The 26230-nt window shown below is 56.5% G+C and overlaps 1 protein-coding gene across 1 annotated transcript in view; it reads right to left on the bottom strand.

The window, feature by feature from the left end:
- Positions 1-661: 661 nt before the first annotated feature.
- Positions 662-26230, bottom strand: part of TLN2 (talin 2) — a 43123-nt gene continuing 17554 nt past the window's right edge. The window contains exons 23-56 of the mRNA XM_032232402.1: positions 26067-26201; positions 25800-25928; positions 24927-25029; positions 23227-23435; positions 22653-22772; positions 22146-22343; positions 21314-21453; positions 20662-20755; positions 20347-20436; positions 20003-20125; positions 19403-19546; positions 18713-18874; positions 17510-17650; positions 17184-17365; positions 16798-16930; positions 15867-15968; positions 15464-15634; positions 13289-13435; positions 12354-12455; positions 11908-12027; positions 11156-11302; positions 10910-11076; positions 10144-10327; positions 8958-9083; positions 8239-8355; positions 7658-7843; positions 6328-6435; positions 5989-6094; positions 4730-4854; positions 3456-3581; positions 2798-2860; positions 2394-2576; positions 2125-2250; positions 662-1845 (exon numbers count right to left, since the gene is read on the bottom strand). Coding sequence (XP_032088293.1) covers positions 1717-1845; positions 2125-2250; positions 2394-2576; positions 2798-2860; positions 3456-3581; positions 4730-4854; positions 5989-6094; positions 6328-6435; positions 7658-7843; positions 8239-8355; positions 8958-9083; positions 10144-10327; positions 10910-11076; positions 11156-11302; positions 11908-12027; positions 12354-12455; positions 13289-13435; positions 15464-15634; positions 15867-15968; positions 16798-16930; positions 17184-17365; positions 17510-17650; positions 18713-18874; positions 19403-19546; positions 20003-20125; positions 20347-20436; positions 20662-20755; positions 21314-21453; positions 22146-22343; positions 22653-22772; positions 23227-23435; positions 24927-25029; positions 25800-25928; positions 26067-26201 — 4638 coding nt within the window. The 3' untranslated portion in view covers positions 662-1716. The remainder of the gene's footprint in view (positions 1846-2124; positions 2251-2393; positions 2577-2797; positions 2861-3455; positions 3582-4729; positions 4855-5988; positions 6095-6327; positions 6436-7657; positions 7844-8238; positions 8356-8957; positions 9084-10143; positions 10328-10909; positions 11077-11155; positions 11303-11907; positions 12028-12353; positions 12456-13288; positions 13436-15463; positions 15635-15866; positions 15969-16797; positions 16931-17183; positions 17366-17509; positions 17651-18712; positions 18875-19402; positions 19547-20002; positions 20126-20346; positions 20437-20661; positions 20756-21313; positions 21454-22145; positions 22344-22652; positions 22773-23226; positions 23436-24926; positions 25030-25799; positions 25929-26066; positions 26202-26230) is intronic.

The raw sequence follows: 26230 nt of genomic DNA on the forward strand, positions 1-26230 counted from the left end.
CAATCACGGGGACCCTTACGAAACAAGGACATTCCTCCCTTGCAGGAAGGGGGGGGGTGTCTTGCAGGGCAGAAAGCGGGTGTGGCTACTTTGAGTTAGTTGGAGGCCGAACCTTCTATCCACACGGACCATAAACAGGCTGGAGGTCCACAAGCCGAGTTTACCGCTTGACATGCAGGTGCCCCCCACCCAAAAGACCCCTGGCTGAGAGTCTCCAGCACCCAGCCTGAGCATCTCACCCACCCGCTCGGCCAGACTTTGCCCAAGTCCCATTTAGGGCCTCCCCATGACTGGAGCTGAGTGACTGGTTACCAGGTGAGCAACGATGCTTAAGGAAGCTTCAAGGCATCAGGATGGTTTGAGAAAGCCTCTCTCCCCCCACCCCTAGCAGACAAATTGCAGCCCCTGTTCTGGACACCCTTTGGGTCACCGAGGGGGCTCAGCCAGAAGGTATGAAGGACTTGCCCTCCTTCAGTCATGTTGCTGAATAAGAAGCTCAGCTAAGATTTTATGTCACATTAAAGCAGTGGTTCCCAAACTTGGCAACTTTAAGACTTGTGGACTTCAACTCCCAGAATTCTCCAGCCAGCTCTGCGGACTTTTGGACTTTAAGTCCACAAGTCTTAAAGTTGCCAAGTTTGGGAACCACTGCATTAAAGGAAAAATAATTGCAGCATCTTTGAAACTGCCGCCTCTCCCTCAGAGGGACGGTTTTTTGTCTCTCAAAACCTTGAGTTGAGCGAGTGGTTCTCTCATCACCAACTGGAAAAATACAGTTCTGGCTTTATTGTTCAGGCCTTAAATATCCAGAGGTGGGTCTTTGCAATTCCTAATACCAGCCTCTGACTCCCTTAGCAAAACTTTGGGGGTGGGGGGGGGGGGGAAAGAGACCAATATGCACGTTACTAGTCCTCAGGGGTTCCTCCAGTTTGAACTCACAACCCAAGAGCAGCTTTAATGGACACAATGCGGTGCCGTCCCAGGCCCAGGTCCACCTCCTGGGCACCTCCATGTCCGCAGCGGTGAAATATCTAGATAGGGGCCGGGTCAGACACCCCACGAAATGAAGTCTCCACGAAAACGAGAGAGGAAAACGGTTGTGTTTAATGTTGAGAAGTTGTGTTTGGCTGCTCCAGAGGAAGACGGGCGAATGGGCGTCCCTCGGGAAGCAGGAGGACTCTAACCCTGGGTGGGGGTGCAGGAGGGGCCGCTGCCCACAACGTGCTGAATGGGGGGCTTTTAGTGCAAAGGGCTCCTCTGTTCGTGAAACCGTCTCCCAACACTGGCAGAGGCCCCCCCCCGCCCCCAAACTCCAAGGGGGGAGGGGGCTTTTCTCCGGGTCGAAGACGCCTCCGGCCTGCCTCCCCACAGGAGCCCCAAGTCCTTCAGGCAGGTCGGAGAGGATAATAAATAGTTCGAGACTTCAGGATATGTTATAATACTGACTTGATCTCCCCCTTGTGAGAGGCAAGCTCTTTTTCTCCTGAGATGCAAGAAACGAAGGCCGGGGAATGGGGGTGGGGGGGCCACAGGGGTACCCTAACACTGTTCCACGGGGTGGGCTGGCCAAGAGGCTGCGGCTGAAGCCTTGGCTCTTCTCACACACCCGATTTCGGCAAGGGCTCGGCAGTGTCTCTCCACGGAAAGGCCCCTCCCCCCGCCTCCCCCCACCCCGTGCTCGGCTCACTTTCTTCCCAGCGAGACCCCCGCGGGCGTTTAGCCCTCCTCTTCCCGCAGTTCGCTCGGGAGGAACTTGTACTGCTGCTGGCGGATCTGGGCCAGCTTTTTCCTGGCTTCCTCCAATTCCCGCTCCTTCTTCAGCATCTCCTCCTGGGCTGCGATGATCTGGGGAAGGGAGGCAAGGACGGTGCTACGGAAGTCCAAGGGGTGGAAAAACCCGCTTAACCTCCCTCCCCGCCCGAGAAGGAGCTCGACCATGGAGGCGTGCAGGTCACGCGGTGTCTGAACACCCCAAGGGAGCCTCTCAAGCTGCCCTGTTGTCCTCCCAGGCCCAGCTCCTGCCCAGGGCCCAGCCAGGCCGTCGTTCCTCCTACGGCCTCCACCCTGAAGAAATGGGGAGGGGGGGGCGGCAGGGAAGCAGCTGCGTGGAGAGAGCAGGCTCACCTGCGCGATGCCCCCCACAAACTTGGTCTTCACCACCACGTCGTCATCATCCGCCTTCCCAAAGGCCGCCTTCTGGGCTGCCCTCACCAGGTTGTCCGACGCCCGTTTCACGGCGTTACCCGCCACCTGTGGACGGAGAGCAGACCCAGCATGGAAGGAGTGCTGCACCCAGGTGGTGCGTAATCCTAATTGTGCGCTGTGTGCATCGGCCTGTGAGGAAAGGGCCCGATTCAAGTCTGCCCCCCCCCCCCGTCCGTTCGCCTGCTCACCTGCAGCCTCCTCATGGCCTCCGAGTCCTGGTCAGCCTTCACTTTGCAGGCCACCAGCAGCTGAGCCGTGGAGGCGGCCACTTGCTTGGCCGAGGAGATGAGCTTCTCCTCGCTGGCGTGGCCTTGGACCGAGGCGTTGGCTGCCTCGCAGAGGTTGCTGGTTGCAGCTGCCACCATCCGGGCCTGTGGGGGGCATGCGAAGAGGGCAGGCCCCAGGTGAGCATGGAACTGGGCCGGGTCTCCCTCAGATCCGGTCGCAGGAGGGCAGGCGCCCTCCCCGGAGCCTTTCCTCCACTCTTCCTGGGGGGCTTTCTTTAATCTGGCAGGAGGGGAACCCCCCCCTGCCCCCCCAAGAAGACCCTCAAAGCTTCACACATGGGACGGAGGTGTCAGAAGAGACTCACCGCAGAGATCAGCCCCTGGGACCACTGGCCATCATCGACGGCGTTGGCAGGAATGGCCCCCACCTGGAAGCCCAAATGGGAAAAGCCCTTCAAATGACTCCCAAGGGGGGCTTATTGGGGGAATAAAACGGGAAGCCCTTTTGGCTTCTGCTTTCAAAGCAGCCTTTCCCAAGCTGGGCTCCTTGAAGATGGGTGGAAGGCGACCGTTCCAGTGTTCCCCATTCTGGGAATTGAAGTCCACCCGTCTTCAAGGTGCCAAGCTTGAGAAGATGCTCTAAGGAATTTTTCGTCTTCCAGAGAGGATCCAACGGGACACTTGGACCCCGCCCAACCGCAAGGAGAACGGCAGCCTCAAAGCCACCCCTGGCCTTCGTTTCCTCTCCCTAGTTCCCTGGGTTTGCTCCGGGTTTGGGGTCACCGATCACTTGAAGCTGCAAATCCAGGTCAGCCTCGTGCAGGAAGCCATCCGGGACACCCTGGGGATTTTATCCTTAGAGCTGGGACAGGTTACCCTGTAGAGATCTATGTGGCCAGGCCTCCTGGGGCAGAAAAGGGCTTGGTAGGAAATAGGGAAGGCTCAGAAGAAGGCGGGGCGGGCGGACAGAGAGCCTGAAGGGACTCGGGGGGCTTCCCAGGGGCGGGGGTCTCGGGCACCCACCTTGCCTTGGGCGACCAGCTCTCGCTGGGCAGCAGAGGCCGACTTGACCAGGGCGCTGGTGGCGGCAGCGATGGACTTGGCCGCTTCCAGAATCTGTTCTTCAAAGTCGAGGGTCTCGTCCGCCTGCTGCAATCAGAGAAGCAGCCCATCAGGCTGGCCCTCCCCACAAGTGACCGCCTGGCCTGGCTCTGCTGCTCTAAAACAAACCCCCCCAGGTTAGATTTTGTGGCCGTGCAGGTCATCCTGCCCCCCCATGCGGAGGTCCAGCCTCTTGGAAGGGAGCAGAGCCAATAGATAAACATGAAATCAAGGGCCTGGCTGCATCTCTCTCTCTCTCTCTCTCCCCCCTGTGCAACCTTTATTCCCGTCTGGGAGAAAAGGGAAAAAACCACCAGAAGAATCTGCAAAAACCCCTCCAAAACCCCTCAGTGGAATCTGTTTATTGCCTCCTGCCGGGTCTTCTATGGAAAACAGCGCTCCTCCCGGAGACAAAGCCAGACACCGTAGGAATGTTTGATAGATAGTTGGGCTAAATTACAACCTAATATATCAAACATATCACACAGAGTCTCGCAGGGCAAAAAAGGCCCCTGGGTGGGGGGTCAAGCGGAGGAGGAGGAGGAGGAGGAGGAGGAGGGGCCTGCTCAATGGGGGAAGCCCACCCTCCGTTGCAAGAGGGGTCTCCTGCTGCCCCCAAGAGCTTCTCGGCTGGAAGCACACGGAAGGTTTTCTCGCCCACGTGATGAGCTGCAGGCAAGCAGGCGAGGGAGGATTTGCTCCCCTCCAGATTCTCTCTCTCTCAAGCGACTGGGAAGCGTCCGGAGCAACGCAGAGCACCGGCTTCCGTCTCAAGCTACCTCGGGAAAGTCCGACCGAAAGAGCCTCACAGGGTGACCCCCACGGGAGAGAACGGGAGCCCCTCGGGTGTGGCCTCTCCTTACGTGGCCGGTCTCGGTGGCATTTCCCAGGTGGCATGGGGAGGCCTGAGATGGCAGCCACAGGCAACGTCCTGCTGTAGTTTCCTCTTGTGGGGGCCAGGTGCCCCCCCTCCCTCAGCCGAGCCTCTTCTTCAGCCCCGGCAGACAAGTTGGCACAGACCCGGCCAGGCCCCTCCTCTTTGGGGGTCCCTGATTTCTCAACCCCATTCGGCCCTCCAAGGGAGCCACCAGCGTCTCCCCAGCCCCCCAAGGGAGGGGAGCATCTGCTGGCGGGGGGGGGGGGTTCTTCCCCAGAAGAGGGTCTCCAGATTGCAGCCCCCCCCCCGCCCTGCTCACCTTGGGTTTGGCTCTGGGCTTCAGCTGCTCCAGCTTCTTGGCAGCTGCTTCGATGGAAGCAGCAGCTCCAAGTAATTCTGTCTCGGCGATCACGGTGGGGTCCTCGGGGTTGACCCATTCGGTCCCTGCGGATGGTAGACAGCAAGGCGGGTTATCCTGGTTTGCTTCACAACTGAACTAACCACCATCTGGTTTCCTCAGCTGGTGCAGCCCCTCAGGTCTTCCGCTCCGTGCTCTGGTTTATTTCACCCGCTGTGTTCCTGGCACCTCTGGAGTTCTGTGGGCTGCCCACGTCTGCCCATCGGCCTTTTGTAAGCGAAGCGTTTCACCTTGAAGAGATGCCACACCCGGCCACAAGGAGACACCGGAGAAGGTTGTGGCACAAAAGCAATGGCAGGAGACACCCTCCACTCACACTCAACCCCTGGATGCCACCCCTTTGCCCCCCAGCCCCAACCTGGCTCCTTGGGCTTCCCAACCGAGGGGCAACGGAGGTGGGAGGGACCACGGCAACGAGACCAGCCAAGGGAACAGCCAGATGAACGGCAGCTTAGCTCGTGGCAGGGTGGTGGGTGGGCAAGAAGCCCCGAAGAGACCCTCCCTAGTTTCCTGGGCTGCCAAGGAGAAGGGGGAAGAACCGGAGTGCCAGTTGGAAGATCCTGTTCACGAAACCTTCCACCCAAGTAGTAGCATTCGCTCCCCTGGTGGGTTTCCTGTCTAGGCCAACAGAAACCCGCAGCCCTGGGATTTTCTGTCGGTCTCCTTCCAAAGGCCGAAGAGGCTTTACGCTGCTCAGCTTCTAAATCTAGATAAATGTAGGCAGTTTCTAGGCCTCCCTGAGGAGGAGAAGAGGACGATTCTTTTCCTCCATTTAGCTCGGCCAGGGGAGATCCGCTGACCTCTATGCAAGGCCCCCTGGGGAGGGGGGTTTTCCCCATGTGTCTCCCCAGCCAGGAGGGGGATAAAGGCCAGGAGGGGGTCTCTGTAGGGCAGCGCCTTCCTTCCATCTCCACAGGAGGCCAACGTGGTTCCAGCCCTCCTGAGTTTCGAACGGCGCCACTGATTTGATTCTACTGTGGATAACTCAACTTTAATTCTGGCCTCCACTTTCACGCCGTTTTCAAACACTGAAGACTGAGTGGGGAGCACCCCTGGGACAGTCCCGCAACTCCTGAAGCAGAGCCCCTTCCTCAAGCGCGCAGCGTTCTTTGCGTGGCTCTCCGTCTCCCGGCGTGATTCCCGCAGGGGAGAAGACGTACCTTTCATGGCTTCGGCCGACTGTATGAGCTCCGTCACGGCCCCCGCGACCCCCTTGGACAAGGCAGTCAGAGGGTGCTTCAGCTCAGCACTGGGCTTCTGGAGGATCTGGGTGCGTTGAAGGGGAGGGGGGAGGAGGAGGAGGGGGTCACAAAAGGGGGTCTCCGCAGCATCTCCCTCTTTTTCCTCCAAAGTCCCCCTTCCCCTTCATCTGGCCTGGCCAAAACCGGGCATTGGGCAGCCGGCACAAAATGCCCCCTGATGCCAACGCAGAGCAGTGATCCTTGTCAGGAAGGGGCAAAGGAGGGGGGCAGAGAGGGGGGGGGCAAAGCTCTCTTTACCATCAGGACGTGTTCCAGGAGCTGCAAGTAAGCCAAGGTGCACTCCGTCCCATAATGCAGCGCCCTCAGCCGCACCTCTTCGCTGACATCCGGGTGATAGGAGGCTTGCTGTGGGGCAGAACACGGAGACCTTCAGGGGGAGCCAAAGCTCCTGGGAGAGAGGGGGGAGCCACGCAAAAAGGCGCCCCCCCAGGTTGGGTCTTGGCGCAGCCTTTGGGGCTCAGATGCAGTCGATGTATTGCCCCTCCAGCTCAACTGATTGGGGGGGGGGGAGCTTTCCCAATCCTGCATGCTCCCCAAGAAATGAGCATTCCCCTTTCAGCCCCCCCACCCTGCCCCTTCCCGAGGCATTTCCGCTCCCAGCTGCCAAGGAGCTGCATTCTGTCCTGCCGGAGGCTCCTTTGCTGCAAGCAGCTTTGAGAACCGAACCCGAAATGCGTTGGGCTTCTGAGACACCAAAGGAGCTGAGAAGATTAACCACGTGCCCAATTCCCCCCCAGGGGGAGACCCCAGACCCTCAGGCGGCAGAGATGCTCTGGGCACGTGGGCTGCAGGAGGAGACACCTCCCCTCACCCCCACCCCCGGGGACAAAGCTTGACCAGAAGTGGCAGTTCAGCCTGTGAGTTTTGACCTGCGGTCTGAGCACACACTCTCCGTCTCTTGGCCAGGATGGGATACAGGCCTTCCCAGGGCTGGGGATGCTTCCAAGTGTGTGTGTGGGGGTGTCTTTCACCCCCCCCCCATTCCACAAGTCCTCAAACAAAACTCCTTTGGTCCTTGGGATGCCCCCGGAATCAGTTGCTGGGGCTCTGCAGCTCCAAGCAATGAGCAAGTCTATTCATCTCACACTTACACTCAAGCACAGACACACAGGGACACACTTACACACTTACACACACACACACACACACACACACACACACACACACACGGAGCCTCTGAATCACTGTGCAGCCCTGTTGCCTCCCGAAATAATCCTTATTTAGTTCTCGAAACCCTTCGCACATTTCTTTGCTGCCATCACTTAAATGCCAGAAGTTGAGTCTAGTGGGGTATGGAGCAACACCCCCCCCACCAGCTTCTGCTGTGCCCCGAACTGGGGGTTGGAGGGAGGCGGACTCCTCCGCCCATCCACCGCCCCAAAGAGGCCAGTCTCTGGGAACGGATCCAGCCCCTTTGAGAAGCCACCCATGCTCGTTTCAAAAGAAAACCACTCGGGGGGGAAGAAGGCAAACCGACCCACAAACCCTTTTCACGTGCGGTTCCGCCCTTTGAGAAAAGAGTTTCTGGAAGTCAGCCCAGCCGTGAGAACTGAACCAGGAAGTTTACCTTGCAGGCAGCCAGCATGTCGGCCACGGCTTTGCGGCTGAGGTTGGCCGTGGCGATCACGTCCTCTTGCCGGCAGGAATTCCCGGCTGCCACGGCTTTGGCCGTTGCCATGGTGATGCCTTTCGTCATCCGGATGGATTCTTCGGGGGAGCCGGTCTTCTCGGGAACATCCCTGGACTGGAACACCTGGAGGGAGGGAGGGGAGGGGAGGGGAGGGAGGTCAGGGATGATGCTGTGGAAACCTCAGGAAGGAGCCGGGGAGGGGGGAGGGGAGGCTGAATGCAAAAGGGGCCAAGGGAGGTCCTGGTGCAAGGACCACAGTGCCCATCCCCCTTGAAGAAAGCAAGCCCAGGGGAGAACCGAGACCCTTCCTCTACAAGGGCAGCAACGCTGAGGCTCCCCCAAGGCCGTGAGCAAGAAGCCGCGGGAATGGCGGGATCGGGTGTCCACGTTGCTTTGCTCCCCAACCTTGAAGGGAAGCTCAGAAACCAATGCTCAGCTGGAAAGCAGAGCCCTCCCCACCCCCATCCATCTCCCTTTTGCAGCGCTGCACGGGGAGGGGTCCTGGGGGGCGGGACTACCGTGAGCTCCTGCTTGATGTACTCTATGGTGGCCTCCAGCGCCCTCGTTCCGCGGGTGGCCTCGTCCTCCACCGCCTTCACCGTCTTCAAGAGGGAGGTGACGTTGGTCACCATCACCTGGGAGGAAGGAAGGAAGGAAGGAAGGGAGGCGTTGCAGCAGCGTCTCCCTGGCCGCCAAGGAAGGCAGGGCCAATCCTTCCCGGGTGCCGAGCTTCAGCCGCAGGATTTGGGCAACCGTGTGGGGAATCCAGCCCCACTGCGGAGGAGGGAGGGATGGCCGATGGACGAAAGGGCCGACAGGGAATCTCTCTCGTGACCAACATTTGGACCCTCAACAACAGGGATCTCTTGAGCCAACATCGCTCTTGGGGGGGCTGCAAGAGGAGACCCCGGCTGGTCGCGGGTGGGAGAAATGAGCAGCATTAACCGTTATATTAAAAGCCTTGGGATAAAACGTGTTACAGGTCTTATGTCCTCAGGAGCTTAAGAAAGAACAAAGCCTGAACAGAAGTGCGCACTTCCCTCAGACGGAGCGTCAAAAGCCCAATTCTCCCCCCGGGAGGAAAGGCAGCTCCAGGGATGAGAAAGGCCACCACATGCGCCTGAAACAGTTGCCGGCCCTTATTTCCCCGTTGCGGGAGTTTGGGAGAAGGCCAGGGGGCCCCTGTGGTGGGCAACCTGCCTGAGACTTGACAAGGAAAGCCAATCCTTTCCCGTACCTTGGCAGCCCCCTTCAGCTGGTACATGGACGGGTCGTCGGCTGGCTTGCTGGCGGCTCCTTTGGTGGCACCGATGAGGTCAGACAAGGCCTTCGCCACATCCTTAATGGCATTGATGAGCACAACCTGCCAAAAACAGGGCCTGTTAGCGGCTCTGGGTCTTCTCCACGCTTTCTGGCCTTCCGTGGGAAGATATGTCAGCTTATGAGGGTCAACTCGCATTAAGAGAGCAGGTGGAGATCATTTCCACAGCCAGATCTTCAGTGAGACGGGCAGCTACATAAATCTGATAAAAAGTTTGCTTGTTTGTTTTGTTTATTGAATTTATATTGCCGCCTATTCGCACATGGCGACTCAAGGCAGCTGACAGAATATGAAAACCTCATTTAAAACAAGAAAACTAATAAAAAAGAATCAAATAAATTATGTATGTATGTATGTATGTATGTATGTATGTATGTATGTATGTATGTATGTATGTATTTAGTGTCACAACCCCTGGTATGCCCAAATATGGGAGGAAGCCTACTGCTTCCTTTTTCTGTCTATCGGCTCGTCACAAGAGACCATCCAGACAGAAACCCATGTTACATTTGTGTTGTATTTGTGCTGATAAATTCTCCCTTTATTTATTTATCAGCACAAATACAACATATCTATCTATCTATCTATCTATCTATCTATCTATCTATCTATCTATCTATCTATCTATCTATATCTATATCTATATCTATATCGTCGAGCTCTGTAGCTCAATGGTTAACACATCTGCCTAAGAGGCAATAGAGCACAGGTTCGATTCCCAGCAAGGGTATGGCTAGCTGATGAGAGCTAAATAGCTTGAAATAGATCTGTACTAGTCTCCCTTTATTTATTTATCAGCACAAAAAAAACACACACACACACACACACATATATATATATATACACACATACACACACATACATACACACACACACACATACACATATACATAAAAACCAATACTAGCTACTTGCAGGCTCCCAGACTTCCTGGCCCGATCTCTGGACTCCTGCCCTGGCACAGAGGACCTCTCTCTGTTCACGCAGCTGGGCTTCAGAAGCCCAAAGGAAGCCCAGAGGTTCTGGGCGATTTGGGGGTGACCCAACCCCCCCTTTCCAATCCTAGGATGGGGTCTATCCCATCAGGCCCCTCCATACACACCTGCGTTTCGGGGTCATCTGAGCCCAGACTGGCTGCTCCCAGCTTCACCACCTCTGCCAGTTGGGTGATGGTGCTGGCTGAAGACTGGGCTGCTTGGGCCAATCTCTCCTGGCTGGAGGCGGCTCCGGAGACCAGCAGCTTGGTGTCCTCCACCAAAGCCTTTGCCGTCTTCAGGATGTTTTCCCTGGGGAAAGGGAGAGGGCGGAAGGCGGTGGGGTGAGCAGGAGCAGGGCACGACTTCCTTGGCATAAAGGGGGGCAAAGAAGTGGGAGCCGCTTATGCCGATTTTGTGAGGGCATTTCCGACTGATTGCCTCTCGCATCTGAATCCTCCTTTTGCATTCTACCCCCCCCCCCTTTAGCTTTAATCACATTGGGTGGCTGATATGAACTTTAAAAACAGACCAATTATTCTGATTTATGCTCAGCTACAATCAGAATTTCCAAAAACTGTTACCCTAATTAACTTTGAAATTAGTTCTAAAGAGTGGAGGCAGGTCCACATCTTATTTCTTAGCTCCAGGTGCAGGTTCTGGGTTCTGGGATAGTTTGTCTTTCTTAAGATTTATCTTTACGGACAAAGAATTTATCTTTACCGAGTTGCCTGGCGAAGGCGGGGAAGGGGAATCTCATTGCTACTACTATTAAACCAACACCCGAGTGCACTTTCTTCATGAACCTCCACATTGTCGCTTCTTTCCAAACCCCCAAACAATTTCAGAGTAAACCTACTCCCAACCCCCCCCTCCCTATGTACTCAGCCTCACCTGTGATCGGCAAAGGATTCGTTGTTTTCAGCGTTCAGCGTCCCAGCCGCAGCAAACAAGATGGTGGTATCCAGGTCAGCGATGATGCCGGAGACGGCGCTGGCAGCGGTGATGCACGCCTGGGTGCCCTTGTTCCCCGCCTGGAGAGCCGACAGCACCAGGGACACCTGTCCAAGAGAAGGGACCAAGGTGGGTGCAGGGATGGCCCATTGAAGGGAGGGAGGGAAGGGCGGGAGAAGCACCCACCTTTTCACTGACCGCCCGGGTGCATTCGATCAACTCCCGCTTCGTGTAGGCGTCGGTTGGACATATCTGCAGAGCCCCAGCTTTCTGCACCAGGAAGATGCAGCTGTGTCCAAGTTCTTGAACCCGGGTTCTGATCTGGAAGCCTATCTGTGGAGCCCAAAGGTGGCAGAAGGAAGAACAGCCGGTGAAAAGGCTCGCACTGTGGGTCTCCTTCCAAGCAGAGAGGGAAGGAAGGCGGCTGAAGGGCTGCAGAAAAAGCTAATCTGGAAGGCCCAGGCTGAGGATGGGTTTCCCGCTGCTTCAGACAAGCTTAAGGAATACTAGAAAACACCCCTCTGGTCTGTTTTAATTCAGAGCCAGTGTTATATTACTGTCTGTTATCACGATGTAGAATAAAAAGCAAATTAAAACCAGGACTAACAGCTTCTCTGAGCAATGGAGGGGAAGTAGACGAGAAGAAGGAAAAGCCCCATTAAAGGAAAGTTTTCTGTAATGGGTGAAAGGGAAAATTCCAAAGGTTTCTGATCCTTGTGTGGCTTCCTCACTTTTCTCTTCCCCCCAAATTAGAAGGAAGCTTGGCTTTTATTCCGAAAGGTGGATTTTATTCTCTGCATTCTCTAGGGGGGGTTGCAGCACTTTCAACCGCTCCAGCCGCCCCTAGATCTACGGTGGGTGTACTGTTTCCCACAACCCCACGGGGCCGGGGGCAGGGGGGCTGGTGTACTGAAGGGGAGGCAAAAGTGGTAGCAGACCTCCTCCGGTTCTGCAGTCGCCGCTGCCATCCGGCCCTGGGAAGCCAGGTGTCCGTAGTCGGTGGTCATCTGTGAGGCCAGTCCTCCCAGTTCCTCTGGATTGGTGACCGCCTTGGTCATCTGAAAGGGCAGAAAGAAGAATGTGCATCCTAGTTTGCCACGTTGCCTTGCAACACCAACCGGAAGACCCCATGGGAGCTCTGGAAGACCCCGCCCCCAATTTCGCTGTCTCCCATGGTCTTCCTGCTAGTCTCCTCCAGTATTTTGACCCGTTTTATGGAGGGATTCTCTTGCAGGTGGAAGGTTCGGTTCTGACTTGGTCCGAACTGTCCCTCCAGGTCCCTCTTTTGTCCCTTGCAGAAGGCCCCGTTTCTGGACACTGGTCAAAGGGACCGGTCTGCCTTCAAGGGAGAGCGAGGTCAGGGGGGCCCAGGTGCTTCCCTCACCATCTCTTGGGCTGTGACTGCGATGGCCCTGCAGTATTTGACAACGGTGGTCTGGTAGTCGACAAAGGAGCCTTTGGGATCGGACAGGGTCCCTTCGTCCAGCTGCGTGGCAGAAAGGAGAGGGAAGGTTTTTTTAAATGAGTTTTATTATTTTTTAGTTACAAAAATAAACGTCCCATCTCTCCTTCCGCCGTGTGTCGTCTGAGCACAAACATCTCTGTGCCACATCTTTCACATTCATATTAACATGATTTCCCTAAGTGTAGAATTATTATATATTGAGCATTTAAAACCCTCCATTTTTCTTCTTAATGTTTTCTGGTAATAACACCACATCAACATTAAACATCATTATTCTCATCATACACGCACTAACAGTTTTCGTTTTATTTAAGTGCATTTATTACTTATTTTTCAGCTTTCTTCATTTCTAAACCCCTTTTCTCTCTCTCCGACCATTGGTAAAATACTCGAGGGAAGATTCTCAGCAAGGAGGGGGAGAAGACCTCAATCTGGGGCACTCCAGAGCTGCTGGACTACACATCCCATAGTTCGCAATCAGCCCAGCAACCAGCTTCAGGTGATGGGAGCTGAGGTCTAACACCACTGCCCATCACCTAGAAGACCCAACTGAGAGAGACCAAGATGCAAGAAACCGTTGAAGCAACCCCCATCTTTTTGGGTAGAGCCACCCCAGTTGGAAGACTAATTTCCACCTGCCTGGGAGAAGGACGACAAGGCAAGGATGCATTTCCCCCAAAGCCCCTTCCTCTATTTGAACAGGTAACATAATAATAGGGAAACTGCTGAGAAAAGATGGTTATTAGAACACTTGAGAAAGAAGCGAGGAAGTTGGATAGTTGTCAGCCTGGTCCCAGCCTCCTTGGATGCCCCTCAGGAGAAGCAGCCATGGATCCAGAAGGTCCTTCACCCACCTTACTCATAGCTTCAGCGATGGAATCCACCATGTTCCCCACCATGCCAACTTCACTGGCGGCCTCATTCAAGGTCACCATGATGTCGTCCACGGCTTCCTTCATGAGCTGGGCTGCTTCCAGGATGGCATCGTGCGTGTGGGACGCCTGGGAGGGAGAACAGAGACCCGTCAGCCATTCCTTCCTTTGCAATGCAGTCGGGAGCACAGAGCCCCCTCACGTCCTCCGGTGGGACAGACGTGGGACACCGACGGACCCCCAGGTTCCTCTAGAAGCAGCGCATGGAAGGTGCAAGGAAGGAGAGGACTCCCTCTGGAGCAGAGGTTTCTAAGAACGGACCCAAGGGGAAGGACCTCTCCAGATTGCGGCCACTGCCACCCTACAGGAGGGCAGGTACACACTGAATTAAAAGCTTCCTGGTGTATCAAAGAAGAAACACAGCGGATGTCCAGAGTGGCCCCAGTATTTTGTCACAAGGTCTTAGAATCAGAAGGGGCCACCAAGATCATCCATCCTAAACCTCTGCACAACGCAGGAATCCACATCGGGGGGATCCAGCAGCAAGGGGAGGCCATCCCCTCTCTGGGGACTGTCTAGCTATCATCTAGAAGCCGAGGTGGCACAGTGGTTAGGGTGCAGTACTGCAGGCCACTTCAGCTGACTGTTATCTGCAGTTCAGCGGTTCTAATCTCACCGGCTCAAGGTTGACTCAGCCTTCCATCCTTCCGAGGTGGGTGAAATGAGGACCCAGACTGGGGGGGGGGCGATATGCTGACTCTGTAAACCGCTTAGAGAGGGCTGAAAGCCCTATGAAGCGGTATATAAGTCTAACTGCTATTGCTATTGCTATCTATCATCTCTCTATTTATTTATCTATTTATTTATCTCTATTTTTCTATTTATCTCTATCATCTCTATATCATCTATCTATTTATCTATTATCTATCTATCTATCTATCTATCTATCTATCTATCTATCTATCTATCTATCTATCTATCTCTATCATCTCTATCATCTATTTATCTATTTATTTATCTATTTATTTATTTACTCTATCTACCTATCATCTCTAGATAGACAGTCAAACTCTTTGTGACGTTTGGAATTTCAACCCCCACAAACATTCACTTCCAAAGCAGTTCTTGAAAGGGTTTTCGATCCCCCACTTCCCAATATCCCATCCTCAAAAGTTTATTCTGAGCATCCTTATTATTATTATTTTTTTTAAAGAAGCAGTTAGAAGACTTTCTGCCCGAGTGCCTGGCGGAAGAGCCCAATCAGACGGAGTTGATTACCGAATTGCTGTGTTTTTAATTAAAGGCCCTTGCCGGAGAGGCAGCGAAGGAATTCTCCACAGAGCTCATCATGCACCTCCCGGCGTCTGAAACGTGATTGCTCCCAAGGAGCGTATTTTTAGACTTGTAACACATGCAAATCATGTTTTCTTGCTGAAATTTCCTTCTGACAAATGAGAGCCGTTTCGGGGAACAAACTGGCTCCGGGTGGCGGCCCCCTCCCCACTTGCCAAGTGAAACCTCCCGTTATCCTGAGTGAGCCCAGGCTGGCTGGGAATTTGGGGAGTGGGAGCCCCCCCCCCAATCTTCAGGTTGGCAAGGCTGAAAAATGACGGGCTCTCCGTTGCACACATCTGTGTGCAAGTGAAGAGTCGGTTGAGGATACTGTGCAAAGGAAGAACAACACAGATAGTCCTCAACTTACGACCACTTCAAGCATGATGGGCAGCTCTCATTACAGCCATAACCTGAGGACTACTAGTGAAAAAAACCCACCCAGATTATCCTGAAGGTTGAAGTGTTTCTTTCTGTTTTAAAAACTTCCTGCAAACACAACAACTGCTCGGAACTGATCTCCTTCATCTGCCCATTTGTTTTTAAAATGTCCGCAGTGCTTCTTCTTCTTCTAAGGAGCCACGTTCCAAAGCCACCACCCCCCGGCCGTCTCCAGAGGCCCCCCACTCTGAGGGGCTTCCCCCGTGTTCCCCAAAGGAGGGTTGCAAGGCTTCATTGGCAGAGCCGAGAAGGATTCGCCTTTCACTGGGAATCTGCCACGGCCAAAGAGGCCACCTCAGGCCACTTCCCTGCTAGGACGGATCTGCCCCCCCTCCGGTACCTGCTCCATTCCCACCCACCCCCCAGTGCCACCGACAGATCTACCTTTGGGTTCCCCCCTCCTTCCTTGGCCGCGTAGAGCATCTGGAGGGCCGATTCCGCCAAGGTCTTGGTCTGATCCAGCAGGTTCATTTGCTGCTGGTGATTCATCAACTTGGAGACGACGCCAACGGCCGCCAGAACCAAAGGTTCAAAGTAGCTGGAGAGCTGGGTCACCTGAGGAGACCAGGAGACCCCGGAGTGAGACACGCGAGGCTGCCCTTCCTAAGACGGGTGCAAGGATTCCACACACCCCTCCCTATGCTTTCCAACCTTGGTGATGTGAAGCCTGGGTAATCCTGGGAGTTGAAGTCCACCCACCTTAAGCTTGCCAAGGTTGAGAAACCCTGCCATTTCTACAGCTCAGGGGACGCCGAGAACAGACCCCGGACACCTCTGGAGCTCCTACCTTGTGTCCCAGCTGAGCAGCCTCCCCTCGGGCTGCCGTCGCAATGGGGTCGATGAGATGGCCAATTTCCTGGACAACGGAGGTCAGCTGCTCCTGCAAGGCCTGAGAGAGAGACCACAGCAACGGTCATCCTCATCACAAACCACGAGAAAGCTGGTAAAAACAGCCCCGCGGGTGAAGATTTTTGGCTTCCTAGCTACTCCTTGGGCAGCTCACCAAAAGGGGAACGACGTAATGTAAGTAGAAATGTAGTTAAAGATCCTTTCCTTTTCTCTCTTTCTTCCATTGGTTTCATTATTATAATTACTGCAAACATATTATTGTTATTAGCTTGTTAAGAATGTTAAAGATTTGTTATCGGTTTTCCTTTGGCTTTGCTTTATTGGTAATTGTTACCCTGACATGGCACTGTCTTTTCAATAGTGTGTGTGTTTGTGTGTGTGTAAAACAAAAAGCAAAAGATGAACCCCACAGCCGAGCCCTGAAGGAGCCCCCTTCCTCCATTTACAATCCACCAACGTTTCTGTATCTCACCTGGGCCAGCTCTGCTCACCTGGAGTGAGTTTCCGGGGAAATTCTTCTGTACGTCTATACTAAGCATAGGTGGGGCCCAGGCCATGCGAGGAACCGGCCCCCTCAGCTGGAGGTGAGTGGTGGGCAAGCAAAACTGGGCAGGCAAGGGATCTAGGTTGTGTGCTCCCCGCTCTCCCCATTGGTCCCCCACTCCCCAGTCCATGGGAAAATTGTCTTCCATGAAACAGGTCCCTGGCAGGGAAAAAGCTGGTTTCTACCACAGCGCTGCCTCCTCCTCCTCCTCCTCCGTTCAGTCGGTGGCTCTTCCGATTTGCACTTGAAGGGGAGATGCCCCCACCCACACTCACACCTGGTGGGGAATTACTTTCCTCCGTGGAGGAGACCCGGTGTCCCTTACCTCCACAGAAATGTCGTCCCTGGTGGCCAGGTTCTGACTCACGGCCGCGAGGGAGGCTTGCTCGATGTCTCTGATACACTTGTTAATGCCATCAATGGCGTGGTCGCACTCCCGCTGACCCGGAGCTTTGTCCCTGCAGAAAACAACGGAATCCCTGAACTAGGCCTGCGGCTGGAAGACGCCTGGCGTGGGAACGGTCGCCTTCAGGACTTTGCGTTCTTCATTCCTCTCCTACCACCTTGCCTGGCTTTCTGCTTTGCAGACCGAAGTGCCTTTCCACGCCCACTGGGACCCCGGGGCCCTTCGGACACTTAGAGCAGCCGGGGCCGACACAGGATCAATCCTGCAGGAGGGAGAGGGAGGGAGGGAGAGGGAGGGAGCTCCACCTGATGGAAGTGATGAGGCTCTTGATGGACTCGGAGACAGTGTGCGAATGTCCAGCCAGGACAGACCAGGTGTTGGGGTCCTTGGGGTTGATGGCCAGGGAGCGAGCGGTTTTGATCAAGAAAGACGAGCTCTCCAGCATGGTCCGAGCCGAAGCCAGGATGGGCTCCTGCGCGCGAGAACCCTGGAAAGAGGCGACCTGATGAGCAAGCTCCTTTCCCGGGGGGGGGGGGGGGTGTTTAGGCTTGCAAAGGAGGCCTCTGCGTTCACGGCTGGGGTGGCAGAACCCAGGCGGCTGTGGGTGCCCCCATGTCGGCGGGGCCCTCACCTCGGCACTGATCTGAGCAGGGATGCTGGCAAACTCAGGGTTGGAGGCGAAGGCGGTCAGGTTTTCCACCGCTTCGATGAGGGGAGCAGCCGCAGCCTGGCACTTGCCCCGGTTGTCTTCGGAGAAGTCTCCGTCCAGGGCCTGAAGAGGAGAAGCAGAGGCGGCTGAGAGCTCAATTCGAAAGAGAAAGAGCAGAGAAGCTGGGGAGGAGAGCTCAGCCGCGGACACAGAAGGTCCACGGGGGTTGCTAAGCCCCCTCCTCCTCTTTCCATGGGCCGGTCGGAGCTGGGGACGGTGTTGGATGAAAACTGGGCTACAATCCTCCCCCTAGTTTGGACTCTTCCTTCGATATTCTTCTGCTGGGACTTCGCCTTTTCCAGGCTCCTTCAACAGAAGCCCAGCGGTCCCGTAGCAAACCACAGGCAGCGTCACACCCCGCAGGACACGCTCAGCCAGGACTGAGTGAGTTTAAGTTTTAAGTTTAAGTTTTATTTTATTTATATGCCGCCCTATTCCCTAAAAGGGACTCAGGGTGGCGAACAACTTAAACGGGAAGGGGAAACATACAAGTACAAAATAGACATTTAAAATGACCAACAACCACACCTGTCGAGAGGGGAAGGGAGCTCATCAACCCCAGGCCTGCCGACACAGCCAGGTTCTAACGGCTTTCCGGAAGGCCTGGAGAGAGGTGAGGGTCCGAATCTCCGCGGGGAGTTCATTCCAAAGGGCCGGAGCTGCAACAGAGAAGGCCTTCCCCCCGGGTCGTAGCCAGATGGCATTGGCTGGTGGACGGAACCCAGAGGAGGCCGACCCTGTGCGATCTAATGGGTCTTTGGGAGGTAATTGGCAATTGGTATCTCAGGTTTGACTGGGTTCTCTCAGCCCAGGGGCAAAAACAAATAAAGCCCACTGCTCGAGGCAGACCCCCCCCCCGCCCCAGATTCCTCCTTTAAATGGATCCTGGTCACCCCAGACTTCAACTTTGGGATGGCGACCAGCTTCTCTTTCCTGGGACAGGAGACCCAGACGCCCCTGGAGACGAGGGCCAGAAAATGTCCCCTTCATGGAGGGACTGCGCCCTGCCTGCCCTCTGCTGCCCCCCCTCCCTCGCAGAAGCAACTTTCGGGGGGGGAGTTTTCTTTCACAGCCCCCCTCTGGTCTCTGTCGGGGGGCTGGAAGCTGCTGTCCCGGCTCTCCCACCTTGATGGTCTTCACCAGATTGGCGGTGCTGTTGGCCACCTCCTTGGCCGACTGGACGAAGTGCCTCTTGGCCACGGGGTTGGCCGTTTTGGAGGAGGCAATACGGCAGGCGTTGCAGAGGGCAGAGGTGTGCTTGGCCACGATGGTCGCCGCCGACAGGACCTGAAACAGGCAGAGGGGGAGGGGGGAGGGCACAGGGCTTCACACTCCTGAAATCCAGGGAGGGACCCCTTGACCACCGTGGTCCCTCTTCTTCAAGGATCCGGCGGTCAGGATGGTCTATCTTGGCTTGAGCCAAGGCAGGGCAGCTGTCGGTCAGAGGAGGCCGAAGCAGAGACCAAGGCCATCGCCCTGGGAAAGGTCAAATCTGTCCTCCCCCAGGCACTCCACGCTCACGGGGCCTTCCCTCTGCTGGCCACAAGGAGCCACCAAGTGGAAAGCGATGCCAAAGGGCAGAGGTGACCCAGGAGAGACCCAGGTCTTGGCCAAGGTCCCGGGTCCAGCTAAAGCTTCCTCTGATTGGAAAGGCCTTTGCAAAGGCTTCCTTCTGCTGCCCAAGGGGCCTCTTCTTAAAACCACCTTGGAAGCATTAACAATTGTGTGTGTGTGTGTGTGTGTGTGGTGTGTGTGTGTGTGTGTGTGAGAGAGAGAGAGAGAGAGAGGGAGAGAGAGAGAGAGAGAGTGCCTTACCTGGGACGGACTGCTGGCTGGATCCACCAAGTTCTGGCATGCCATCTGGATGGCCTGGTTGGCGCGGGCAAACTGGATGGGATCCACGAGGCCCTGTTGACCAGCCTGGCTGTTGGGGTCCGAGATGCCCACCAGGTAGGCGGCCTAGGGGTCAACCAAGAGGGTGTGTGTGTGTGAAACAGGCCGTTCGCCAAGCGCCTTCTGGGAAAGGAGGCCGAAGGGAAGCAGAAGGGGAGTCTCTGGCATTCCAACGCAGTCCAGGGGCCCCCAAAGGCCGGAGAAATGCCCAGCGGGTCTTCGGCCAGCCCATCTGCAGAGCTGCCCTCATGCCGGATGCCACGTATTCCCCGACTGCTTGGGAGGGGGATTTCAGGGTCCCCGCCTGAGCCGTCTCCAAGGAAGGTTGGCATTTGCTGCCCCACTGCGAACCTGGCAACTTGGAAAGCCCAGAGTGACAAGGCCAAAATAAAACCCGCAGGGTTCCCGAACGCCACCTCTGCCCCAATGACGCCCAGGACCCAAACCCCTGCAAAGCGCCCACAAGGGGCCGGAGGGAAATCAGGAGGTCCCGGCGTGGATTCGGCACAAACCCAAACCCACCTGAGCTGCTGCTTCGGTCAGACCGCAGAGGGCCTTGGAGGCCACCCCCACACACTCCCCGAAGACGGGCAGGTCGCCGGTCTTGGCGTTCTGGGAGATGCCGGCCATCGCTTCCCCCAGCACCTTCGGAGAGAGCCCGTGTGAGGAGGCCACGCCTGAGTCTCTCCGGAGAAGACCTCCAGGCCCCCTTCTTCTCCGGAAGAGCCGTCCAGCCCTTCCCCGCTTCTGGAAAGAGCCCCCTCTGGGCCCCTCCCTCCAGGTCCCCTCCTCTCCCCCCCCTCAGCTGCATCATGTCCCCCTCCCCCCCCGGGTGGATTCCTGAGGGGGGCATTGGGAAGATCTACCTTGGAGTTCTCCATGACGCCTTCAATGCAGTCGAAGTACGACTGGTCGCTCACGGGCTCACTGGCGTTTTCCAGCATCTCCTTCACCGTCTGGAGGGAGAGCAGCAGCCCAAGTCAACGCCCGGCCCCCCAACTGACCCCGCTCGGCCTTCCTGGATCTCCCCCAGATCCCTCCCCCCAATTCTGGCCCCCTGGGTGGGCAGGAATCCCCCAGTCACCCAAGCGCTCAGAGGGGCTTCCTTCGGGAAGCCCAGGAGCCACAGCCACACGCCCCAAAATCCCCTGGAAGGGCAGAGTGGGGAGCCCAGGACAGACCTCCAGCTCCCGGAGGGCGTTGTCACACTCCTTCTGGCCAGGCGCTTGTTGGGTACACAAGGTGATCAGCTGGTTGATGCTCTCTGTGACAGCTCTGGGGACGAAGAGGAGGAGGAGAAGCTGAAGACTCCGGAGAGAAGCGCAGATGCTCATCCACTGAGCCTTTCTTTCCTTCCCTTTCTCTCTTCTTCACCCCTCCTCCCTCTCCCCCCTTCTCTCTTTCCTCCTTCCTTCCTTCCAATCTTTTTTCCTTTCCTCTCTTCTTCATTCCTCTGCCCTCCCTCCTCCCTCTCTCCTTCCTTTTCCCTCTTTTTCTCTCTCCTCCCTTCTCCCCCACTCCTCCCTCCCTCTCTCCCTCCCTTCTTTTCTCCCACCCAGGTGCTCCTCAGTGTCCTTCCTTCCCTCCCCTACTCCCCCCCAAAGCCCTGCAAGGGGGGCTGGGCTACGGACAGAAAGCCCCCAAAGCCTTCTTGGAGAAACAAGAGGCTTGGAGGGGTCTTTGCAATCCCACCGATGGAAGCAGCCACCTCCCCAATTCTCCCCTCCCCTCCTGCTCAACGGAGGCCAGTCGGAAACGAAGCCCCCACCAGCGGTTGCCAACTCCCTGCCCTGCTACCCCAGCCCCCAACCCAGCCCCCCCCGCAGGCCCCACCTGGCAGCGGCCGCTAAGAGGTTCTTGGCGTTGGGGGCGCCAGGGTCCACCGAAAGAGATTTGGCTGCCAGAAGCAGCTTGCTGGAAGCCATGGAGATGTTCTTCAGATTCCCGATGACCTGGATCTGGTCCTCTTTGGTCTGTGAAGCAGACAAGGCCCCGGGGAGGGCGGGGGGGTGTCACTGCATGGGCAGAGAGCCCAGCCCCCCAACTCTATTCCTGGCTCCAGCAGCATTGGGGGCAGCCCCCGTTGGATGGGGCGGTGCAGACGGAGACCCAGATCACCGCAAGGACCCCCAGCTGAGCAGACGAGGCTTCCACAATCGGGCCTTGACTGGGAAAGAGCCTCCCACCCCCTGGGCAGCCCCGTCTCTGCCTGGCACAAAGAACCACCAGGCACAGCTGCTCCAGTGGCTCCTCTGCCCGGCAAATCCATCCCGGGCACAAAGGATGGGCCAGTGAGGCTGCAGGGACGATCCTCGTGAGGAGGAGGCTGAGAGCCCAGAGGGTGGGCTTCCAGCGGCTCAGCCGGAGGGGCCGAGGGCAGAGGGACCCTCCTAGAGCCCTGGGGTCCAGCATGTCGCTCTGGACCCTAAGCAGGAGTTTAGTGGTCAAACACGGCTAGAGAGCTGAGCAGCATTGGGAAGGAGGCCACTAGGAAACCCCGCAGTGGTAGATTAGACCCAGAGGAAGCATCAGCCATGAAATGCCTTGGAAAGTTGCATGGATGCATCGGGTGTGGCCCGGAGGTCCCCGGAAGGCCCCTTCCCAGCCGAAGGTCCAGCAGGAGAAGCCCAGAGAGCAGCAGGGGGAGGGGAGGGGGGGCACCTACCTGAGCTTGGCCGGCCATTTCAATCCCCGCGTCGAGAAACTCATCAAAGTCCTCGCTGAACTTCCCCGAGGCGGCCGCTAGCTCCCCGCTCTGGCCCCGCGTGGAGTGCACCACCTCCCCAGCCGCCTGGTTCAGGTCGGCCGCCGCCTGGTTGAGCTCGCTCTGCGCTTCCTGGAATGACTTGGAGCTGGGGGGCAGCTGCAAGGCGAGGGTGGGGTTAGGAAGCCGTGGCTGGGCCCCCAACACCCGAGGGTCCTGCCCTGTACCCCCCCCCCCTCGACAAAGCCACCGAGGGAAACGGGGGAAGAATCTGCGGGTTCTGCTTCAGTTTGCACACACACACACCAGCCTCAGCCTCCCCCCCAGGCAACGCAAAGGCCAGAAGCCCCCCCCCATGTTTTATTCCACCCTTGTTTTGAAAGGCCCGGCCGACCCACGCAAAGCCCCTCAGGGGAGCCCTCGGCAAAGGGGCAGGTGGCCTCCTGAAACACGGCGGCCACGGCTCACCGATTCCACCAGCAGCTTCTTGCTGGATTCGCCGATGCTCTTCAGTGCCACGTCCACATCCTTCTGGCCAGGGAGGCAGTTGACGCAGTTGTTCAGCGAATGGGACACGGCTTTCGCCACCTAAAGGAGAGCCAGCGCCAGGCGAGAGGGAGGTCAGAGGGAGGCAAGCAGCCCCAAGACCCCCCAAGCCCCCTTTCCTGATGCCCTGACAGTTGAGACCCCTGGGCTGGATCAGAGGACAACAAGGAAGCCGAGGCAACTGGGCTGCAGGGGGGAACAACAGGGGCTCGGAGGGAAGGAGAATTCCAGGGATTCAGGCAGGGGGGGGGGTCTTGCCTGGGGAGGGGTTACAGATCTCAACCACACAGAAACACGGGAGGAGCAGCCTCCATGGCTCCACTCTGGCCTGCAGACCCTCCTGGACTCGGGGAGAATTTTGGGCCAGGAAGGCAGAGGAGGGGGACAGTCCGAGCAGCCACAGCCACACACGGCCCCTTTTGCCGGGAGTGGTCCTGGTGTGGGTGGCCGTTGGGTGGGGCAGCCCCCCTCCTCTCCCCGGCTGCTCCGCGCCCACCTGGGCCAGCCTCTGCTGACTCTCGGCATCCCCCGGGGACACCAGGGCCTCCTTGGCCTCCTGGATGAGCAGAGCGGAGCCTTCCATCACGTCCCACGCAGAGTCCAGCATCGCGCGGGCCCCGGCTGGGTTGCCCGTGGACGCGGCCACGCCCCGTGCCGCTTGTGCCAAGGTCTTCAGCGCCTGGGCCGTCTCCCGCGCAGCCACTCCTGGAGGAAGAAGGCAGGGAAGTCCGGTCAGCAGCCTCCAGGCCAGCCCTGCCTGTCCCGAGGAGGAGACAAGAGTGGCCGAGGCTGAGCCCCGTGGCCAGTGGGCATCTTGAGGGCCAGTCTCTTCTGCAGAGCCCAAATCACAAGATGGAGGGGGGGGGGAGAAGGCAGTGCTTCTCTGGAGCTGCCCATCCCCCCCATGGGAACCTCTTCCCCACCCCAAGATTGGACGGCCTTGTTCAGAAAGCCAAGTTTACATGGCTGCCTTTATTGTCCACCACTTCCTGCATTTTACTGAGTGCTGCTTTTATTCACGTGAATTGCCAAGAGTTGGCTAAAATAGGGGAGGGGGGCACATAATATAAGCAGATCGTGAATGAGACCCGGAGAGAAGACGCCATCTCGTATCAGCCACCCTTGACGAGTTTCCTGCCAATGAATCTCTTTCAAAGCTGTCCCCACCTCTAGTGGGAGTGAGTTCCTCTGGTTAAGGATGCGCTGTCAGAGCAGCCCCTCCCAGCTCGTGCCGTTGCAGGCCCACCACCTCTTCTTCCCAGCTAAGCCTTCGGACCTGCTCCCGATTCCCGGATCACCCCAAAGATTCCAGGGTTCCCGAGGGCAGAGAGGAAGCCGAAGCAGGGCGTGCGTTCCAGCGTTTTCTGCAAAGCCAGGGGAACTCTTCCCCCAAGCCCACCAGTGGACGGAGAGTGTATCTCGGCCTGGAAGCCTTTCCCAGAAAGGAGGGGGCATTTAATGCCCTCCCCCCTTTGGAAATCCCTGTAGCTTCTTCCTAGAGGGCAGAAGGGGGTCTCCATGTTCCAGCTCCCTCCTCATCCAATTACTGCAGCTTTCAAATGAGGGCCCACAGACCCAGGCGGCCTCCGTCCTGGCTGCACAGGGGGGCCCCTCCTAATTAGCCTCATCGACTTCGAAATCTCCCGTGGACAAGCCGGCCGAGAGGCAACATGATCGACACAAAAGCATTTTCATCGATGCGCAAATCTTTTTGCTAACCGGCCAGGAGCCCCCAAAGAGGATCTCCGCGTGCAAATCCTTGACTTCGAGGTGAAATAAACAGCGGATTCAGCATCAGAGGGGTCACTGTACTGAAACGTGGGGCCCAGAGGAAATTGGGTCAGAGCACCCCACCATGCTACTTTATGCGCATTGATCCAAAGTCTGGTTCCGACTGTGGGTTAGAAACGGCTGGAATCATTTCCTTTTATTGCAAGAGATCCTGGAGAGATCCAAGCCTCCCCGAGCCTCGGCGTTGATCCTTCAGCCTCTGCCCACTACAGGTGGCCAAATATTCTTTTCCTCCCCGCTGCTTATCAAGGCCACGGAGTCATCTTTAGGAATGGTTTGCAAATGTCTAGGAATTGTTCTCAACCGTAAAACTCTCTTTGGCTGGATGCACTGGGCAAGGCAGGGATTCCTGCCCCCTGGCCTCACCTGGGGCGGCACAGCCGAAAGGGCAAAGGGCATTTCTACCTGTGTAGTCTTCGTTGCCCTGGGCGGCACAGGTCAGCAGCTGGGCCATGGAGGAACCCACAGCTTTGGAGGTGCTTCCCAAGTCCTGGGCACATTTTTCAAGCTGAGGGAGAGAAACGACCTCATGATTAACCTTCCAACGTTCCTCCCAGATGTGGCAAGCGCCCCCTGGTGGCGCCCTCTGAGACTGGCACAGATTTCCTTCCCACAAGAGTGGCACCCCCAATATTTCAACTCTGCCCCAGAAAAGGATTGGATTGGATTTATTCGACTTGTATGCCGCCCTATTCCCAGAGGGACTCAGGGCGGCTGAACAAAAGCCAAGGGGAGGGGAACAAATACAAAAAGTAAGACAAAAATAAGACAACAATACAGACAATTTAAAAAACACAACACACAACCAATTCGAGTAGGGGCATCTTCCCCACGCCTCCCTCTCACCAGTCACGGCTTCTATTATTCCTTCCAAAGGGAAGGAACTGAACATACGTTCAAATGCAACACCCCCAAATTTTAGCTTGGTTAGTACCGTATTTTTCAGAGCATAAGACACACCTTCCTCTCCTGTAAAAGAGTGTGGAAATGTTCGTGCGTCTTATACATGAATACAGCCATTCTTGGCCTCCCGAAGCCCCGGCCCTGCATCCCATTTTTGCAAAAAGTGGGTGAAAAACGTTTTTTGCAGAAACAAGGGCATTTTTGCCTTCCCCCAGCCGTGCTGAGGGCCTGCAGTTTGCTCCTGGGGGGCCAGAGGGGATGAAAACTTTTTTTCCTCACTTACCTCTTTGAAATCTTGGTACGTCTTATACCCCCCGTTGCTTCTTACAGTATATACATTTTTTAAAAAACCAGAATGTGACATTCTCTGTTTACCGTTTCCCCCGGAAGAGGCTTCAACTGTCCATCCAGAGCCGCCATCTTTGCGTCCTGCAGTTCATTTTTCAGTGTCTGGACAGTGTTCAAGGCAGAGTCGATCTCCATGGGGCCACAGGCTTCGTGTGCCTAAGCGCAAGAGGGAGGAACAAGCCCATCCTCACAACTCTCCCACCACAAGCACAAAGCCCCTCCAAAAGGAGGGGGGGGGAGGGAACGGATGGGGAAGGCATCTGGGGGTGGGGGCCTCCCGCGGCTTCTGCCCACCTTCTGAGAAGCCGTCCTCAGCTCCGCCAGGCTGGTGGCCAGATTCTTGGCACACTGGCTCAGCTGCATGGCCGCCGCCTGGTCACTCACAGTTGGAACCGCTGCTTTGGCTGAAGCCACCATTTTGCTCCCTGGCTGTGGGAAGGAAGACCGACCACACGTGG

Source organism: Thamnophis elegans, chromosome 16 (genome assembly GCF_009769535.1).
Source record: "Thamnophis elegans isolate rThaEle1 chromosome 16, rThaEle1.pri, whole genome shotgun sequence".
In the NCBI taxonomy this organism is placed as follows: Eukaryota; Metazoa; Chordata; class Lepidosauria; order Squamata; family Colubridae; genus Thamnophis; species Thamnophis elegans.